Raw genomic sequence first — 21,125 nt, 5'->3', positions numbered from 1 at the left:
GTAATGTTAAATTTAACATTTTACTTACCGGCAGATTTCTACTGGTATTTTTAATATTGTAGATCACAACAGTTGAGAATTCTTTAATAAATTGTTTAACGGAGACGAAACGCGTCACGTGACCGGGCCGTGACGGAAGCGTGAGGGAATAGTTTCATAGAAGGGGAAGGGTAGAGTGGGAGACGTCTTGTGAATTTGACACACTTTGATTGCAACCGTACGATACGTTGCATTCCTCGAATAAATTAAACCCTGTAGCGGAAAATTATAAGTATATTTTATGTTCTTCGAATCATATGTTCAACTTTATAAATAATTAGGTTTTCAAACTGTGAGAGTTCCAACGTTATTAACGGTTGAACCAGTTCTATGTTGAACGAGTATGCGAGATCCGTGGTTTACGATAGGAAACGTGTTAATGAGGAAAAATAGATAATGAAGAAGATAGTGTTCAATGAAATTACACAAAAGTGATTTTAGAAACTCCGAGACGCGACCGAGGATCTCTTCGGTTGGGGAACCTTTATTGTGTGTGAAAAATTGAATCGCTCGGCGAGCGTCTGTATACATTTCTGTAATGAGATTCTCGAGTGCAACGTGCAATTACACTCTCCTGAAAAGTGGAACCGCGGGGTATGAATTTATACTGTGCACACCTCTGAACAGGTTTGTTTGTTACATAAAAAAGAAAAAAAGAAAAGCGACCAGCGTTGTACTTGATTGTTGCGGTCAAGAATTAAATCTTCTATTAGGCTGGTGTTCTCTGCTTTGTTCGTAGACAACTCGCTCGAGTATTTATAACACTTTCTACGTTATGAATCAACGTCACGATGAATACGTTCACAGAAATGGACTTTATAAATAATGGAAAGGCTATGCTTATCGCCTAGCACAATTGAACATCACCTCTTTAATTTATTAAGCTTTTCATTAAAAGCTCCATTAGCTTTTTAACGAGGTTTCGGTGGGTAATTTTTCTTCCCATCAAAATTCCTCGGAATCGTATGTTTTCTTAAATGAGGGAATAAATTCGAACAGAACGTCCTTAAAAACAAAATGTACTGTTCAACTGTTCATTTCGATCCCTGATCAAATGTAAAAATTGATGCACAATACAGTAAAGTCGCGATTCTTGTTAAACAGCCTGTGTTCTGCACGGACTACTATCGCATACCGACATTATTTTTATATGACCGCGTCTACCGCGCCGACCGCGCTGAGAATTCAAACGAAAGCCGAACGTAGAGAAGGACAGCATGAAATACGGATCGCGTGGCCGAAGCGTATCGGTGTGAACTACACAGTCGAATGTACAAGAACTTCTTTATTTTTCATTACTTTTTTATGGGACTTTTACCAACCTATTTCTGGCATTTCTGATTAAAACAACACGAAACACGATATAATTTCAACTGTATTTAGTGATTTTTGACATTTTTGTGAATTTAGGACATCGAACACGCGGGTCTTTGAACTGTGCCGGCGACTGTCCGCGTCTCTTTCTTTCCCATACGCTGTTCTTCCTTGAGCCCGAAACTTTCGTCGTCGATTGAACCACTAAATACAGTTGAAATTATACCGCGTTTGGTGTTATTTTAGTCAGAAAAATACCAGAAATAAGTTGGCGAGAGTCCCATAAAAAAATAATGAAAAATAAAGAAGTTTTATCCGAGATATACCCGAGCCGAGATCAATCATCGCCGCCCTGCGGCATGACCGGCAGTGGAGTGGGTAGGCACCTGACAACTATCGCGTACGCGGTCGTTGACAAATATCGCGACTTTACTGTATTACCATAACTGATATTGTGCTACACGATTACTGAACTACCGAACCCTTGGAATTCAAATTGTAAGGTAAGGGATGAAAATACACAAAAAAAATACACAAATACACACAAAAAATAAACTAGGAGTTTCCGATGGGGGCTAATGCAAACTGCAGGAATCAATAGAGCATAGCGTACGCGTCGCTCGAATGATTCTTTCCGGTCGGACCGCATAATGTCCATCTATTACCGGCAAGACACATTTGAGCAGGATGTATTATAGAATGCATCCAAACTAAGCACACCAACAGAAAAGGCAACGGTCACCGTTTCCTGGAGCAGTTTAGCGTGGGAGTATTATGTTCACAGCGTCATCGGCAGTAAAACCACTACAATCGGAGCAACAGTCGTGCCCGGAGAACGGGATGGAGACCCGTGACTCACGGATCACCGCTGGTTACCTTATGGAAAAGCGTGCACCTTGTCTCTCACATGAATTACACAAGCCGTCGCTTTTTCCTGCGCTCTGTCTACAATTCTGTGTACCTTTCTCCGTATCTTTCTCTGCACACTTCGTTTTTCCCATAGCCGCTCACGTTTCTATGTACATACAGATCCGCCTGGAAAACTTTTCCTCACTTCAGATCGCAACGTTTCTATCCATTAGACTGCGGATTTTTATGCAAAATAGGAATTGTCCACGTTAATTGCAAGACACAGGCGCTACGTAGACATTTAATTCTTTTCTTTTCCTGCCATCTAGCTCAAAGCCATAACTGTTTGAATACGCGAAATTCGCATGTCAATCATTGCGATTAAAATAATTTGCAATTAAATTAATGCTGCAGTGAAAGTAAGAATCGCATTGTGAAATGTTAACGTAGTAAGTATGTAGTAAGCAAATACACGTCTTTAGTATATTCACAAAATACTTTAACCGATGTGCTCTCCAGCATTTTTCTTGTAAGTGGGTAAAATCTGCAGTCTAATATTCAGCAATATCCGTAAGCAGGGCTTACATTTGACACATAGTGTTACCTGATCACTTGTAATGAAAAAACACTTAATTGTATCGCCAGCTGTACGACGCTGATCAAACTCGCTGATGCAACAGATGTTCTTCGAATAATTGATAAAGAGCAAGTGTTCAATGATAAAACACGATAACGATCGGCTCTTATTCAATACGCTTTAAATGCAGGTCGACCTTCGATTGTTCCACGAATTGGATTATTGTTTAGCGCCGAGGAGCGGTGAACGGTAAAACTCGTGAGTCATCTATCTGTTTTTAAAGAATCGATCGGATGAAAATCTAATTTTTTATCGATGAATTTCAATAGAATATTTTTATAAACAAAGCCTTAGTAAAGTCTGGAATTAAAAGTGGAAAGATTAATGCAGTTTCGAACAACAATTAGGTGTGTTCTTCATTTCGCTTCTGCCACGTCAGTCATATAGGGTGACGAAAAAAGATTTAGTATTCATCTATTAAAATTAAGTTTTATTTGTGGGATCTAAAAGGATATATGGAATAATCAGTCTCAGTAAATCAATTCCTTTGATTTTGTCATACTTTTTAGGATGTGGGCTTGACAGTCAATTATATATACTCAATTATATATACTATATAATAAATATTTATACTCGTATTTGTACTGTTACGTTACGATATGAAGTTTATTTATTTGTAGATATTATGGTATGAAGATTAATTTTTTATTAAAAATTTAGGCGCCTCCCCTGGCAATAGTCCGCGCCTGCCAGGTTGGAAACCGCTGTGTTAAGAAGTGACAGTAGTGTTAAATTGTGCGCCATCCCAATTTTCCTGGGAATGCTGCTCCATCCCCGTTTTTCGAATTCCCCGACTTCCAAACTAGGTCACTCTGCGCGCGACCAATTATAGTAATTCGTCGGATTTCGGACAATTCCGTAATTCATTGGCCACCAGTGAACTTTGGGGGATCAGCGAACTATAAGCCTTTAGTTTCGCCGGCAATCGGTCGATGAGTAACCATGGGAGACCAAGGCCGTATTACCTTCTAGCTCGATAAACTGAGCTGACATCAAACAACGCTATTGTTTGTTTGTGTGTGCAGACCCGCATTATAGTCGCATGTTCATTTGCGCATGCATCCAGATTGATGTTACCAAATCGTATCCATTGATTACGCAATTTATCGCGGACTTAATCACAACTTCCTGTGAAAGTAGAACCTTTCTTTGCAAGTACTTTCCGAATAAATCGTTTTTCGATTGGTCCAAGTTTTCGATTTGCCCAATTAATTTTTATTTCAAGGTATCCGTGCGGCAAACATTAGTTTATTTCATTAATTCGTTGATATTGTTTCTAAATATTCCATAACAATGAATTGTTACTACAGGTACATGAGTGATTCACGGAACTGGGAATGATGTTGCTGTTTATTGGAAACAGCTATTAAGCCCAACCTGGCCCATAAGCCGATAACTAAGAATGATATGTTGTTTCTATCTGATTAGATAATGCAATTCATCATTAATTTGTTCGTTATTTCCTATTCTTTGCCAACAAGACAGCACGAGGTTACGAAATATAATTTCAGGTGTTAGTTTATTCCCATTTTCTTCAAAGCAATATAGACTCGAAGAATTCACTCCTAAGTAGCTTTAGCATAATCACGTTACAAACTCTAAAAATCGTTGTTTGCAAGTTATCTCACAGAAACTATTCCACCAACATACTCGTAAATAATGATGAAAATGTAGTGACATATGGCAAATCTTCATATCTAATCGTTATCTAATAACGGCAGTGCATTTTTCGAAAAATGATAGATAACCAATCTACAATAAGTCACTACAATATATGGTGTTCGAACATTGTTTGAATCGCACAGACACCGTTATAACTTAGAGAATCGGCCGCCCCGTTCCTTTCTCTTCCTCAATTAATTAAAATGAAACCGTAGTACTGCGAAATCTTCTAAACAGTCGACGATAATTGAATCTCGCGTTCGAATAACTGTTACATGTATCGGGTAACATTGAGCTCTAATTAAAATTAATTACGGAAATACACCGTCTTATATCTGGATGTATTAACTCGCGCGTACAGGTGCATAGATTATTCGTCTTTCGGTAAACGAATTATGCTAAACATGAATAGTGTTGAAACGTAAAAAAGTGGAGCAAACAGGAAAGAATTCCGGTGACCTGGAACAAAACTAGGGTTCCAGCCCGAAAAAGCCAATTTCCAGTTCGTTCTCATTTCCCGCAGTCAGAGGCAAGATTTGTGTGCTTGGCCGAGGCCCAAAGCGATCCAACCTCGGCGATGATGAAAGTTGCCGAGCGAGAAGCTTTTGTTTCGATCCCTGCACATACCACCGCCGCGCCGGGTTACGAAATCGTCAAATCGTTGTCCTTTCACCGGATTCACGTGGGTCCCGGCCGTTGTCAGTTGTAAATCGTCGGCACCGACGAGACCCGTCTTCGCTCGTGACTCACCCGGATCTCTTTAAAATTCGTCGGGTCACATCCGCGGAGAAACGAGCTAGCAGTTTCGTAAAAAAAGATCCACGGAATCCTGTTTGCCTCTGTTTCGATTGATATTCCGCCCATGGACGCCCGCGTTTGACTTCCCAGCTCGGACAATGCCGCTCCAAGGCTGGAAGCAATCAAGCGATTTATTCCGGCAGTGATTTCACGAACGGCGTTCAGGTCTAACGTTGAAAATCAGCTCGCTTATCGACTAGAACTCTTTTTCACCGAATCGCTCCGCTATGTCAAGCACGGTGCTCGCTGGGTCGTGTCTTTAATTAAGTAAATGGGCAACACCGATAGGATTTCATCACCTCTTCGCAGTTGCCTGCGTATCTTTCCCGTTCCATCGATGAGATCATTTCCAAAAGATCGAGCTATACGAAAGAGCTGCTCGAGCCACATTAGCTGCACCTTGTTCTACGCGTGAAACTCCCCATGAATCATGCCGCATACATTTCGCGAGGAGTGTTGCAAACGAACGCGGAAATTCTTGGAATTATGAGAATTAGTGGAAACTGGAGAGTAAATGCGAGACACTTCTGGAATTTAGGTTCAGGTTCAGACTGGTATGTATTCGGTGTTATCCATAGATCATTTCTATTATCGAAAGTATAACGAACGATTTAATCTAGTATCGCAGTTGGAAAACTGTTCTAACATGAATTTGCCAAGTAAATACGTCGTGTCATATTTGGTGTCGTTTCAACCAGAAAAAATGCCGCCAACATGTTGGCAAAACTTCAATGAAAAAAATCATTAGTCCCATTTGTAATCCTATTTACGGTGAATCAAGTTTCGTTCCGTAGTGCGCCGCCGCTGAAAGGTTAAAGGCATCGGGTACACGCATGTTGCCGGTCAAATCGGCTTCCATTGATTTTCTAATAGTCTTAACATTCCTCTCGTTTGTTCCAACAGAGTCTAGAACAAGAGAGGCATCTGCTCCGCAGAAGGCTCGAGGAAGTCAAGGGCGAGAGCGAAGCCAGAGTGTTGGAGCTACAGGCCGATGTGGAGACGTTGAGGAGTCAGCTGGAGGAGCAGAATGAACGTGCCAGGCGAGCCGAACGAGATCAAGCGACACTCGTCACCGAGCTCACAGCTCAGAATACGAGGCTGGCCGATCAGCTGAGAGAAGCCGCCAAACAGGAAGAACAGTTACTCATCGAGGTCAAGGTGCTCAGGGAAAAGTGTACCCTCCGAAGTACCACGCTCCAGGATCACGTCAGCAGCTTGGAGGTTCTCAGAGACGAGGTAAATGAACAGTTTCCGTCTACTATGTGTTGCTCAAACTTTCCGCAAAACTCGGCCTCGTGGGGTACATCATGTTGCAAATCGTTTGGTACCTATACAGGCTGGACCACGAAGCGTGGTCAGAATAGATTATTCTGCTGTTAGTGGTTCGATCGGAAATTCTCGATCAAGATCACCTCCAGTTTTTATAGGTTAATATACAATTTTCCTGCTCCCAGCTTTTAGATGATACTGAGACGAATTGTTCTTCATCTAAACCAAAGAAACATTTAAAAAATATCATCTATTTGAAAAGCTTGCCGAATTCGTCTCAGTATCCCCTAAAAGATGGGTGTAAATGTGGTAGGTTTACCTACAAAAAACTGAAGGTGACCTTGATAACTCTGGAAAGAAAGGGTTGACAAAAAAATTGGTACTAGCGTTACTCGAATCATGTTATTTTAGCTAAGAAAATATCCGATCGGACCACTAACAGCAGAATAATCTAAGCTGATCACGCTTCGTGGTCCACCCTGTATATTCCTCCGCGATGAACGAATGCTGTTTGATTGGCAATGATTCTGAGAATTATGAATCATTCCTTTTTTCCTAATGGACGCAGTAGCATAGCTGTATCGTCAGTTAATTACTATAAAATGGTGGTCGTGTTAATTTGTCTCTTGACACAGAGTTTTATTCGAGTACTATAAAACTTCTCATATTGTAAGAGTCCTGTTTTTGAGATGAAATGAATCAGGATACTAGATACTGCATTCGTTCTGCAACTCCTCGTTAATGAATACCAATTTTCAGCAATACGTCAGATACTTTCCTGAATATTATTAGTAGACTGAGGATCTTCATACAAAATAAAAATCGTCTGCATCGATTAGAAACCGCAGTAGCCAAATAAAAAATTCTTTTTTCTGTTAATTATTTTATTCAGCTGAATGTCCTTAATTTAATATGTCCTCTGCTTTAACACGTTCGCTACCAGCATTTGTTCGGATGCTCATCTTCCTTGTTCGAAAGTTTGATTAAAGTTTTATTAAAACAGTTTAGCAGAAGAAAGTTACAGATTCTCTGAAAATGATGCATTCTACTATGACTTTAAACAACGAAGAGCATAACATTAATTTGACTGTTTTTAAGTGAACTGTCAGATTATGGATGTCACAGATTTGTGACGATGTTAGCGAACATGTTAAACCGTACGTGTCTATTTCTATCATAAATGCATAGAATCCGCAGTCTAATCATTAGTTCTCAAAAATTTGCAAACAAAGATCCTCATTTGATACGAGTCGAGTCTGAGATACCTCTAATTCCGCGAGTACTCGAAATACTCTCACGCATCTTATCATGTAATCGTCTCGACGAGTTGCAAAGAATTCGTGTTTCCAGTAGTGACCCCGTTCCTCTATGTCCGATCGTAGATTAGTCGAGAAATGATACTACGAGTCGCATGTACCGTTGCATCGCGGACATCGTTGGGAATAGTTGAATATTTATGATCTCGCGTGGGTATCGAGTGGTCCCGCGTTTAATGAAGACACGGGAGAAACCTAACCGTGAGAAGCATTCGGGTGGAGCAAACGGCATCGTGACCCCCGGCGATCGACTTAAACTCGGCGTCCTTCGGCTCCGCGCCCTTTGTTCTCTCCTTACAAGGGGCGACGCGACGCGTTCTCTAGTTTCAGGAAATGCTCTTCACGCATGAATCAAGTCTGCGAATCCACGTTACGCCGTCTGCTCGTTACGTCGATGTTATTGATTATGCCGCGGAACGATGGAAACGACAGAGGTTGCCGTGTCGTTTTTTAGAGACTGAGTCAGCGGATTCATTGCACACGAGGAAAATGTTTTAATAATGAATTGATCCACGTTACACACGTTTACACTTGATTTGCATGTTGGTAGTATTCGAGTCCTTGCGTAGGCTGTAGGTTAAAAGGATTATCGCTTACATCGTCGCTTTTACTAAAACTTTTGTTCCATTTTTGGTTATCGAAGTCTGCAATCGCGTCCCTTTTTCATCGAGTTCACGTAGATTGAGCTTGTAGAATACTTTATACAAGGTCGTTTCAGCTTATTCAATCGTACACGCATACGTTAGTTTTATTTACGCATGACTTGCTAATTATTCAGTTAATATCGTCCTTATTCTTACACTCGTCATGGGATAGTGAGCATGTTAACTGTCTTCTATATCTACGAGCAGGCTACGAGTAATTAGCGCTTTTCCTAACGGGTACAATCCGTGGATATAACGCGCAACCTCATTAGTGGACTGTAGATCATTAATGCGTCTGTAGCTCGTCAAAGCCCTTTATAGTAAAATTGAAAGTCTAATGGGATTTTTTGTACAGCTTTCATATGTCTTTTAAGCGAAATTCCACTTAAACCTTTTTCATGCAAGTAGACATTTGTTCCATCACACTCGGGGAATTAAGTGACCAAATGATAGTATTAACCAACATGCAGCTTCATTCGCTGCACAGGTGTACCTCAGAAAATATTGTGTTGGCATGAAAGTAATTTCGGTATTATAAGGGGGCAGTCTCGTTTCCAAAGATGGGGTTTTTCAGTAGTCAAAAGTGCTAGATAAAAGATCAATCTAGGCCGCAGTCGCCCTCAAAGGTCCTATTTTTACGGTTTACAAGGCGTAATTTGTATTATTCGGAAGTATAAAGCTGCAGATGTGGTTATTTTGGGTTGTGGGTTTTTTATTTCACCTTAAAATAACGAAATTACTTTCTTGCCAACCCAATACATGCGCATTTTCTCCACCAACAACCGCAATCACGCATACGTGTCGTCGAAAGGGTTACCGAACACGTGTTCACGTACGAGGCCGTATCCAATAGTGTAAACAGCGGTTCGTAAGCGGATTGTTAGAGGCCAACAAAGTCGAGTCGAATAAAACGGGAGTCTGTTAAAGTCGGGCTTGCCGGCGTTCCAGGTGCAGCTGGTGTCCGCGCAGAGAACAGAATTAGAGAGGAGGTCCTTGGAGCTACGGGAAGAGAGGGCGAGGGCGATGGCGGCCCTCGAAGAAGCCGAAGAGAGAGCAGCGGCCTTGGAGCGGCTCGGCCACGAGGCTGAACACCGGGCTCAACTCGCCGAACGAGAGAGGTGAGTTCTCGCGATTCGACGCCAGCTTCCTTAATATTCTCAGATAACGCGCACTTACTCCCTGATAATTTACCTGTCTCACATTTCATCACCTCGGATCACGAAACCGGCTCGAACGTTTACGAGCAATCGATGTAAATGCTTTCTCTTCGGGAACACTGACGAATGAAGAAATTCCAAGTTTTTTTGCAGAATTGTCGAAATATACATTCCAATTTTTACATATTTTCATTCGTAAAGAAATGAATAATATTCCCGCTAGAAAATGCTCACAATGATGAACGACTACGAAGGTAGGGAGTGAGTTGGTGAGGCCATTTTTTATTATAGGGTAATAAACAAAGGGCTAGAACCTCTCTCGATTACCGTAGCGGAAATTTTTCTGCGAACATTATCAATTTTTCGGTTTTGTCCAGCTAGCAAGCCCGTTCTGACTACTGTGCCGTCCACCAGAAATAGGAGACGGAATTATTCGTCTATATTTGTAAGTGAATTCTTGCGTTAACATGTCCGTCGGCCCTGTCAGTCCCTGGGCCCCGATGGTACCGAATTACAAAATAATGTATAATATACGTACAATTCCAATATATGTTCACATGATTACATGGGTAATTAATATACACATAATTTTTATAGTTACGTACTGCTTAAATCGATTCCCGTCCTCACTTATCAATCTTTCTAGAGATATTTTCGTACCTATCTCTACAAACTGCATCGTCGTTCTTATTAGAACCATATTATATAAATAGCTGACAAGTTACGTTAGCTATTAGAAGCTTTGAGGTTTGATGAAGCCTTTCAAAACCCAGATCAAAGTGGATATAAGAGCCGCGCTGTCTGAAGGCTAATCGTGGTCTAATGAAAAGATAGACGTCGCCACTCATTTACTAAAATTACTTCCGTTAACAAGCGTTTGATGTTCCTTGAAGGAAGGGTGAATTTTAAATGGACCAAATGTAAGATCTTTACTGTCACGGCAGTCATATATGTCTGATACAATTTATTCATCGAACTCCTGGCGTTATGAATAAATTCATAAACATCCGCATTGTACCAATTGAATGCAGACCGGAATGTTAAGGAGTTTAAATGTCTACGTGTCAGACGCCACGCGTATTTAACGCGTGGTTCAGTTTTCACGATCTCGAACAACAATCGTTAAACATTCTCTTCGTCGCAGTCGTCGATCTCAACACCTACGCATTCGTTCGGAAAGTCGATCTGGCGCAAGGCGATCAGGCCGAACAGGGAAACGGAATAGGATTCGAGTCACATGGCATTCAACCACGATCGACTTCTCCTATGGCTCAGTAATCTCTGATCAGTTGTTTACTCGAGTCCATCGAGAATTATCGCGTTCTAAATTCGGTAGCCAAGACCGTTGTTCGACCTGTTGCGCTAACAACCATTGTTTGTCTGCTGAACGATGGTAATCGTTGCCCAATATCGGTTAGGCTAACAACACCATTATTGCCGTACCTTTGCGCCAGCACGGTTTATCTTGTCTTGTACACTATTTCAACTCTCGGTGCTCCAAAATCATCAACTCTATTACAAAATACCAATATTCAATTATAAACTACATACATACACTTTCATAAATGTTTCATGTTGGAATTATCGAACAAAATTACCAATTTCAGATTTTTGACTTCATTAGAAAATTATTAAATAGATTCACGCATTCGCTTGTGGGCACACATTGCAATAAAAATTAATCTTTCTTTACTTGTAATTGCTGATGTACGATTAAAAGGGACGTGGATTTTGTGCAGCTGTTGATTCTGGCCCACAGTGAGACGATTTGATAGAACGGAGTCTCACCGCATTTATTATTCGGTTTGCAGAGACGAGTTGGCTGCAACGTTGGCGGTCATCGAGGCGGAAAGGAGAGGTCGATCGGACTCGATACAGAAGCCGCCGAGGTCTTTGCAGGCTGAAATGGAGTGCGAGGAGAGCGGAAGTTCGCTGGGGGAGCAGGAGGACCTTCGCAGCGAAGTGGCGAGGGCGGCGAAACGGTTGAAGGAGCTCTGCGTCCATCTAAGGCGAGGGGAGGACGATTCCGGTCTGCAAAGCGACTGCGACGAGTCCATGCTCGTGATCAACACCGCAGAGGAGGTGACCACCAACGGTCAAGAGACTCTATCGAACTCGGTAAGAGACTCGGCGAATCTGCCCTCTTTGTCCATCAACTTCCGGTTTCCGGTTTCGAAGCACCGGGACACTTGACCGCCCACGAAAAACTCGAGGAACGTGCTCCGCTCGTTGATCCGAGCCAGGAGATCGTAGATAGCGAATCGAGCGTGGCCGATGCCATGGACAATCGTCTGCGGCTTTGCTATTTTAGAGTGTTGATAAGATTGGTAGCACCTCGATAGATACAGACACCGCCGCAATCTACTGTTGAACGCTGTTCGATCAGATTAGATTTTATATCTAAACTCATCGTTTTCATCGATTGGAACACTGGTCGACGTGTTTATCAACGAAAGAGTTCCACGCTGTATTTGTTTGTTGTTTTAGTCCTTAAACATTCAGAAATATTTTCCTTGAGAAGCCGAGTCTGTGGTTGCAGGAAAAACGCCGCACGTCACAATCGTGACGTATTTACCAGAAAAAAAGTCATGAAAACACCCATGTCCTATGTCAAAGCATGAGTGATCAGAACTTTAAACAGCTATATTTCGATAGTGAAAGTTTTCCTGACAACCACAGGAGTCTGTAACAAAGTCTGCAGGTCTGGGAAAAAATAGAAATGTGGAGCTTTTGCTCTACTACAATAATTAAATTATGTAGATACTAATCTATGTAAATTCATTGAGTGAACGTCGTGTCCACAGTCCTCAATTTCCCTGGTCTTTCTTTCAGTCGAGCTGTCCCGGCGCTCTCTTGGACATCGTCGAGGAGGTGTACAACTTGGCACTGTCCGGAAGAGGCGCACCCGGCGAGCTGGGTCTAGCAGTGGAGCTGCACAGGGTACGAGAAGAGTTGGAGCACACGAAGGACCAGCTGAAGCAGACGCAGGATGAGCTGAAGCGACGCGGTGAGGCTCTGTTGGATACGACCAGCAAGCTGAGCGTGTCGGAAGCGGAATTGCGCGGAGTGAAGGAGGAACGTGATAGGGCTAGGGGCGACATGGAGCACTCGCAGCTGACAAAGGACGAAGTCCTAGCTCAGGCTTACAGCGTCAGGGATCAGGCGGTGGCCAGGAAGAACAGGGCGGAAGTTGAGCTGGCGAAAACGAGGATAGACGTTCTGCAGGCGAACAGTCAGCTGATGGAGGCTATTCAGCAGAAGATCGAACTGAGTCAACAGCTGGAGCAGTGGCAGATGGACGTGCAGTCTCTCCTCGACGAGCATGTCCGTAGTAAGATGATGCCTGTCGCGCATGCTCTCACTGCTGGAAATGGCGACAACGGGGAGATCGTTGCGCCGGCGAGGAAGAAGAGGAGCACGGGCTCGTCGAAAAAGATGTTCGGCTTCTTTTGACGAAAGTGAACCCTCGTGGGACATGAAAACCAGGGACGCCGGTGCACACGATGAAACGAAAAGACTGTGCTCGAAGGGAGGTTCTTTCTCGCATCGCAAGGAGTATCAGGGACCATTCGACCGCTCGTCGCTCGATTCAGGGATAGACTGGCGATTCGAATTTACGGCGGCGAATCAGCCGACAAAGAAACGCTACTTTCTACGGACAATTTCTAAAACATAGTCATCGGGAACAGTTCGTTTCTTTCACCTTTTTACACGAGCATACCTTTAAGCGACGATAAACCAAGCATGTTCTATCTTCCGCCGTAAGAGAATCGCGACTGCGACCATGGACTCTTTTCTCAGGAGTTTTCAATTCTCCTTGTCGGTTGCAACTGGATGGAGAATCTGAGACAACGACCGATGTTCCTTCCTTATGGCGAGAACTGCTCATCGGGGAAAGAAAGTGACAGTAACTCGGCCAGCGCGAGCCAGTTAGCCGATCGCTACGGTGAAGCGTGAACGCGTTTCATTTCCGTTTGTGCGGATCGTTTCGAGAGCGTGTGGTCACTTCGGCTATCGCGGCACGGTTCGTTACCGCGGCTAGAACGATCTCTAATGGCGTGTTCTCCTAAGGATCTGCTACGGTTCGCGGGTTCAATTTTATTATTATTCCGGGAGTATGAAAGAAAGAGAGAGAGAGAGAGAGAGAGACCAAAGAACTTCCTAGTTCTTCTGTCGCTGGACTAGACTTGGAGCGGCCTAAGAAAGTCGACCATCAGTTTCGTGTTTGTAGATAAGCGATTTTCAAAGAATCTTGTCCCGTGTCGGGAGCGGAATTTCTTTATCGTTGATTGTGATACATTTTATCGCTGTTACGATAAACTTCAGAATTGACCATTGAAGAATCAATCGAATTGAATTTTAGCCATCGTTATCGCGATTTTTTTATTTTCAAATTGATCTATAAAAGTGTTTTAGATAGAACTATTGACGCTCGCCGCTCACGCGCGTGCAGCTTGTAAGAAAATACGAGTTCGATCGATTCAGCCGCGACTTCATGCCGTTTTACGCAACGACATGGCAGTGCAATAACACTGAGGAACATTCGTGGCGAACCTATCCGGTCGAACGGGCACGATGTTTCTCGACATGCTATTTTCATTCGACTCCGAACGGTTAGCTTTAATTAAACGAACGGTGTTAAACAACAACGAAGCGGCTGTATGCGGATCACGAATGTGCGACTCCGTCCTTTGTAAATTAGTAGTCGGCGAGTTGCGTGTCTCGCCGCAATTGTACGATAGCTGTATGATTCCTGATCTGAGCAATTGTGACAACTTATTTATTTAATAAAAGTCTGTTTTACGGATGCGTTGTTCAGAGACACCCAGTAACGAATCCCTTCAGCTATTGATTCACGATTTTAGAGGTAATATCAACAATTTTCAGCGGATACTCAACCTAACTTCGGCATGAACAACGTTTTGAGCTAATGCAGATTTTATGCAGATTTACTTTCTAAAATTTTGCACGTTGCAGTTCCTGTTTCTCGATTTTTCTGCGTGAGTGTATCCTGATAACGGGTCTCGCTTTCGCTTGGTACTGCAGAGTAATCAATAACACACAGAGTTTGAAAAGAAACAAATAGGCATTTATTCACAAGAGGCAGGTGTAGTTACAGTAGTTTCATTCTGTCGCTTTTATATATATATTTATATATATAATATGTATATATACGTATATATATATAATAGTATCTCACGTTCGTTTATAATTATCGATCGGTCCAACTACGCAATATAAATGGGCATGAACAATGGGGGAGGGGGCGGGTGCATACAAAGTGTTTTTTTTTGTCCTTTCGTACGCTCTAAAAACGACGTCGCTACGAAAACGCGTCGCTCGGATATTAGTCTCCTCGCTGGTTAGAATTTAATCTTCTTTCTCGTCTCGCGAGAACCAAGACGCCTCTATTCTAATGAAACAAAACGAAATTGTTCGTCGTGAATCGAATCTCGTCGGCCACCACCCGGCAACCACACGACGTCGACCGAGAAAATCGATCGCACTCGTTCGTCGTTTCTCCGCAAAGTGTTTTTCTCATCATCGTCATCATCTTCTTTCGTTTCATTTTCCTTTTCTTCAGAAATTAGTCGTGGACCGCGCGCGCGACACTATCGAAGGCGATCGTCACACGCGAGCATCTCTTTTTGTTTTCCTCTCCGTCTCCTCTTATCCTCGTAAATCGGCGTGTGAGTCGATGGTAAGAATGATTTATCTCGAAATGCTTCGATCGATACGCTACATAGATTGGGCGAAAATTTACCCCGTGCATATCTTCCCGTTTGCTCGGCATCGTATTAACACGCGAACCGGCGATGATCGTGACAACAATAGAATATAACAATGATCGATGACAGCGCGATGATCCGATGACGAATCGAGTCCGAATAATTGAACGAGATGACACGGAAACGTTTTTTTTTTATACTTTTTCCTCCTCCTCCTCTTCTTCTTTTTCTTCACTCCTCTTCTAGAGGTCGTCGAAACAATCGAGTCCGAGTATCGTTTCTTAATTGCCATAAAAGGTATAGAGAGGTACGTTACTCTTTTTTTTTTGTTGCTGAAGACAGAGAGTGAGAGATAGAGAAAGAGAGAGAGAGAGAGAGACACTATAATTATCAATGAAGCATCGTGTTTGTGCAGAACAACTCTTCTATCGCAGTAGATCGCATTTTTTTTTTTCGTTAAGGATATTACATGTCACAGTAAATATAGTTAGGTTTGCTCTATTCTATGTCAGTTACAAGTGGCTTCCCTTCTCCTTTACCCTCCTCCACCTCCTTTCACCTCTTTCCGGCCACCAGTGCTCGGTAGTGTTTGCTTTTATCGATATTCTCGTGTCCCTCCCATGGCGACAAGTCAACACCTATTATTTAAGGAGACAGTTAAGCTACGCCCAATTCGTGATCGTGTGTCTGTGTGTAATATCTCTGTTTGTATGCACGTGTGTGTGTGTGTGTGTCTGTGTGTATATATGTTTGCTCTCTCTTCAGTGTCCTCCTTCTGTTGCACGTGTGTGGTATGGTGTGGTGGGTATTCATGGTGTTACGCACATTGTCGCTCCGACGACCGGTGCAACGTTGTGTCCTTTAACATCCCTCAAACTCCACGATTCACCACGTTCTAACAGTTCTCGCACTTCGTTTCTTTTCTTTTCCTCTCTACACATGTGTATATTAATATATTTACATCCACACACCACCGGCGTTTAATCTCCGCGCTCGTCGAGGCTGTCGCATGCCACCCCCGATTACTCGATCGACCTTCTAACATTAATATAAATTCAACAACTGATATACATATATATATATATCGATTTGTGTATATGTATATATATTCTGTATATCAAAGCAAGGAGAGTCGTATCAACGATATATCAATGCAGCAGGAGAAACGTCGCCCCGGTGTTTCCCTGTAAAACTGGATTCACCTGATTCCGGAACGTGGGTGCGCACGGGAGGCCTCGTACGCGCGACGTTTCCATCAATGATTACTTATTTATTGTTCGGGCTCGTCGAGTCCGCTCTCCGCGTTAAGGGTTGAGACTGACCAGATCGGAACGGAAGGAACGCAAAAAGATACAGGTGAAAGGAAATCCGAAGCGGCGGCAGGTCGAAAGGAAAAGTCCAACGGGTACCATCGCGTTGTCGGTACTCCCGAGGGATCTTCCCTTCCAAGGCAACACTCTCAGCCATGGGACGAGGCGATATCCTTCCTCTTTGTTTCTCTCTCCTAATGTCGCTACGTACTCGTTTCATTCTCGTAAAAGGCGGGTGATCCTCGCTACGTGTATTTTATGTACAAATAATGATCCATCTATCGCCGCCTCTATCTCCGTTACGCATCCTCCTCGTCTAGATACAATTGCTCTTGCAACCCTCCAACCAACCAGCCAAACCCCACGCATACAAACTTCCCTCTCGCACACACGCTCGTTCTCTCTCCGCTCAAGCTCGCCTATTCTCTCGCCACCACATTCCTATTTAAACGCTACATAGAAATATTTTTCTCTCTTCGTTCTGGGTCCCGCTCAACTTTGTATCTTTCGCAATGACGACGGATCCCGCGACGTGACCGTCCTCGGTCGGCACGGGAGGATTTGCCGCGAGCATCACAAACCGTTCACCCACGGGGAATCTTCGCTGAGTGCAAAAGCAGAGATGGGCTATGATCGTTCATTGGTAAAGCAGGGTTTAGAAGAATTCGAAACTGTTGCAAAGCTCTCTGTATCGAAATCGTCGTGTTTGTACCGTTAATCCCTTTGTCGCATCATTTTCTTCGTAGCTACAGTAATTAGAACTTCTCTGTTCTCAATCATCTCGTGGAAGAGATTTTCTAGAAATTTCAACACGAAAATCTTTAGCAGCAACGATTTAATTCGGACAAGGAAAAATTGGAAATGTTTCTGAATCGCTTCATTTCGATTCCCTTCATTGGTTTACTTTATTCAGGAACAACAGCTTAAGACTGTCTGATAACAGAAAAATGAAATCTTTTATTCTTACGCTTTCGTCTTCCAGTATCAACCCCAAAAGTTCCAACAAAGTAAGAGAGTGCATTCTAAAAATCCTAATCAAATTCGGTTTATCCGAATGTGTCACGATAAAGACAAAATTTCTGAACCTGGTCAAAAATTAGTGTTATCCATATGTGACTAATGTGGCACTCGGTTTAATTCGGATACAAGAGGCTGTAAGAATATTTTATTGCTTTCGCAGCTAAAGATTCTTTGAACTCCAGTTCAGAGAGTAACAAGTGAAAAAACTGAACTTCTAACTTAGAGGGTTCATTTCATTCAGCAGAAATGATCTAACGAACTTGCAGGTAGACCTGCAAATTATGCTACCACAAGAAGTCGTGCCCATCTCTGTGTTCGAGAACGTTTTCCCTTCGTTTTCCCGGAGTGATGAAAGTGTGGACGTTGTCTCGTCGCTGGAGCCGGAAGAGCACACGTGTTCGGTGTATCGTCGGTGTCGTCGGTACGAAAATAATCGAGGCTCGGACGAAGTGGCTTCGTTCATCTGTACATAGAGTTCTGCTAGAGTTCAGCGTGGAAAAAGTGTCTAGGGTCTAACCGGTAGAAAACCAACTGAAGGGAAAACGGCGCACGGTGTTGATTCACGGTTCTTAAGCTATTGATTGATATTAGGCGTGTCGGCACTGGTTCGTCGATTCCATTCCGAATAGTCGTGTTTCCGTTTTCGACGTGATCGAAGAGATGAGTCCGCGAACTCTCTAACTCTCTGGAACGTATTCGAAGCTGTCTGTGAATCGCGATCGCTGCTGTGCACGTGCGAGGCTTCGGGGTACGTTTACGTGCGCTATCGTGAATGAAATAAGCTCTGTGGACGAGTGCCGGCGGTGTTAGTATATCGCGGGTCTGGATAATCGTGAATAGTTGACGACGCTGCGGCTTTTCGGCGTTGACGGGTGTAGTCAGCGTTATAATGATCGTCCGACGTTTACGATAACAGCAGCTCGTTTCACCGTGAAACGACGGGTTGTTCGTATGATCGCTCGATTCTGCATTCGTGTCAGCGTTGATCGTCGGCGTTCATTGCACAGAGATTGTGCGTGTACGATAATAGCGCGCTTATGGCGTGGCAAGATCGCTCTAGGCTAGCCTCTTCCTCTCCGTGGATTCGAAGGACGGTCGCGCTTACGTCTCGTCATATCGCCTTCCTTCCGCTAGGTGCAAGCTCTTCTATATTGTTTTGCCATAAAAAATAAACTCCCTATTACCTGTCTGTTTCGCGTGTACGTGAGACGTGTGTTACGCGTGTATGTGTGCCTGTTCGCGTGTTGATTCGCGTGGGTGTCCCTATACGTGTCCATCGCAGTACGTGTCAGGTGTGTGATGTTCGTGTAGCCTGGTCGTCCTCGTCTCGCTTCTCTAATCTGTACACCCGCGAATACACGTGTTTAAGTTATACATTTAAGCTCTCTATAGCTTCCGATTTCATCTTCTTCTGTATCTTTTACCTTCTCCTTTTACTTCTTCGTACTCTTCTTCTTTCGGTAAATCAACATCGATGCGGTTACGCTAGAACGCTACTGTTCAGTCATTCCGTAACACTCGCACACCGTTCCCCGTTCACTCCTTCTGGACTTCCCCCTTGAATCCAGCAAATTTACTAAATTTAGCGCGATAGTTACCACCCCGTATATATATACAGATTACTCGGGCTCTCGACTAGCGTTGTCCCTTTTCCTCGCGGAGATAGATTCTCCGTTTGTTTGATCGGCCACGTTCCTCGTGGCGCGATCAGCGAGTTCCACGCCCGGCCACAGTGGATCTCTTTCGTTTTTATTATTATTCTTCGATTCTCAGTGACTACCAAGGGTGGAACGAGCACACGAACGCCCCCCATCAGGAGACGCTCCCGGCCCCGAAGAGAGTCCAGCATCCCAACGACCGTGGCCCAATCGATCCACGGCGCTGGTCGCCGTCATCTTGACATCATTATTTTTTAATTCTTTTCATTTTTGTCGGACACTGCGTTTAACATACATAACATCATATCGACACACGTAAGCGTAGTCCACTATAGCTGTGGTAATTAGTATATGTAGTATTAGTAGTATATGCTGTCCGGAGAGGGCGAAAGGAGTGACCTCGGTGACGCGCTCGGCGGCGATTCGCTAAAGTATTTCAAGGTCAGGGGAGACTGCAGATGTCTGTGTCTGATCACCTCTCGCTCAGCAGGCAGCGGCCACAGTTCCTGCGCAACCAGTGGATTTATCTACTAACATTTTGTTCACCCTTTGCACTACGGGAGGAGAGCATCGCGAATGAAAGACGCGAAACGAATCGTTAATTGTTGATGATCATAGCGTGCAATCAAGCAGTGATTTAGAGCTACTGAACTACCCCGTGAATTAAGGGGTTGGACTGCTGTGCAATCACCAAAATTATTAACATCTTCTTTCTCGTGTCAATAATCGATCAAAGTCTCTAGAATGGGAGAAGAAGTTAGCCTCGAAGTTATGATCACGAATATCAAATCAAAAGAAAAATAGTCTAACCCTTTAATCCTTGATTGGTACACTCAGACTACGAAGTATCATATTGGAGCCTTCCTCTGAAATTTCGTAAACATTTTCTCGTACACACTTTCAAGTGCTTAATTTCAGATTAAATAATGCAGATGTTGTGAAGTAATTCAAGAAACTTGATATTTGAAATTATCATGCAGTACAGAGATTTTGTGGGGCTGATGGCAGACCCCAGGACACCATTGTAGGGTTACTATTCTGGGCTCTTCAGGATTATGCGATCTACAAAGCGAGTCAAATCAGACGGTTCATTTACATACGTGTACTAGTTTATCATTGAGTGCTTTCAGATAGTAAAGGAAGTGAAAACTGTGTAGTTTGAAATGGAGACAGGATGCATGAATGGATTCACTTTGACCCCACAGAGTTCACTAGACGTCTTTCATTCGCAATACGTAGGACACGAGAATGTATTCAGATAGTTCTCTTCGTGCTGCCGATTTGTATACTTTGGCGGCTGAGCGTGATCATTTACCTGCAGCGAGAGAGCCTCGTCTCAGGACTCACCCTGCTTATTTCTACGTCCAGTCAGAGAGCCAACCAGGGACTGCAGGGTGGTTCCCAGTCTTCTCTCCTTCGGATTGTTCAGTTTGGTGGCGTGTTTAAAGCCCAGCGGGTGTGCGTCTAAGCATTTCTGGTACCTCAGCTGCACAGAAAATATCTTGCTTTACTATACGGTTCGAAGAACAAATATCTTTCTTCAGATCTCGACTACTTCAACCCTGGAAACACTAAGGTGCTGGTTCTTGTGCTAATCGGAAGTAGACCGCAAATTTTTCTACTTTTTTACTCAGTTGTCCGAGACAATTGTAATAATTAAATAGTAAATAATACATTAAATAATAAACAATTCAATAGTTATTGTGATAATAGCTACCATATG

The 21,125-nt window shown here is 43.2% G+C and overlaps 2 protein-coding genes across 3 annotated transcripts in view; one reads left to right on the top strand and one right to left on the bottom strand.

The window, feature by feature from the left end:
- Positions 1-16,488, top strand: part of LOC143221953 (bicaudal D-related protein homolog) — a 42,355-nt gene extending 25,867 nt beyond the window's left edge. The window contains exons 2-5 of one of the 2 annotated variants that reach the window (XM_076447683.1): positions 6,203-6,535; positions 9,477-9,646; positions 11,497-11,803; positions 12,518-16,488. In XM_076447683.1, coding sequence (XP_076303798.1) covers positions 6,203-6,535; positions 9,477-9,646; positions 11,497-11,803; positions 12,518-13,138 — 1,431 coding nt within the window. In that variant the 3' untranslated portion in view covers positions 13,139-16,488. Of the gene's footprint in view, positions 1-6,202; positions 6,536-9,455; positions 9,647-11,496; positions 11,804-12,517 lie in introns of both variants that reach the window. The other variant, XM_076447682.1, reaches the window with a different exon arrangement.
- LOC143221967 (amyloid beta precursor protein binding family B member 1) overlaps positions 14,753-21,125 on the bottom strand; it is a 266,374-nt gene continuing 260,001 nt past the window's right edge. The window contains exons 15-16 of the mRNA XM_076447713.1: positions 20,750-20,888; positions 14,753-19,908 (exon numbers count right to left, since the gene is read on the bottom strand). Coding sequence (XP_076303828.1) covers positions 19,886-19,908; positions 20,750-20,888 — 162 coding nt within the window. The 3' untranslated portion in view covers positions 14,753-19,885. The remainder of the gene's footprint in view (positions 19,909-20,749; positions 20,889-21,125) is intronic.

Source organism: Lasioglossum baleicum, chromosome 3, assembly GCF_051020765.1.
Source record: "Lasioglossum baleicum chromosome 3, iyLasBale1, whole genome shotgun sequence".
NCBI classification, from domain to species: Eukaryota; Metazoa; Arthropoda; class Insecta; order Hymenoptera; family Halictidae; genus Lasioglossum; species Lasioglossum baleicum.
Note: the sequence above shows the minus strand (reverse complement) of the source record. Positions and strands in the feature narration are given on the sequence as shown.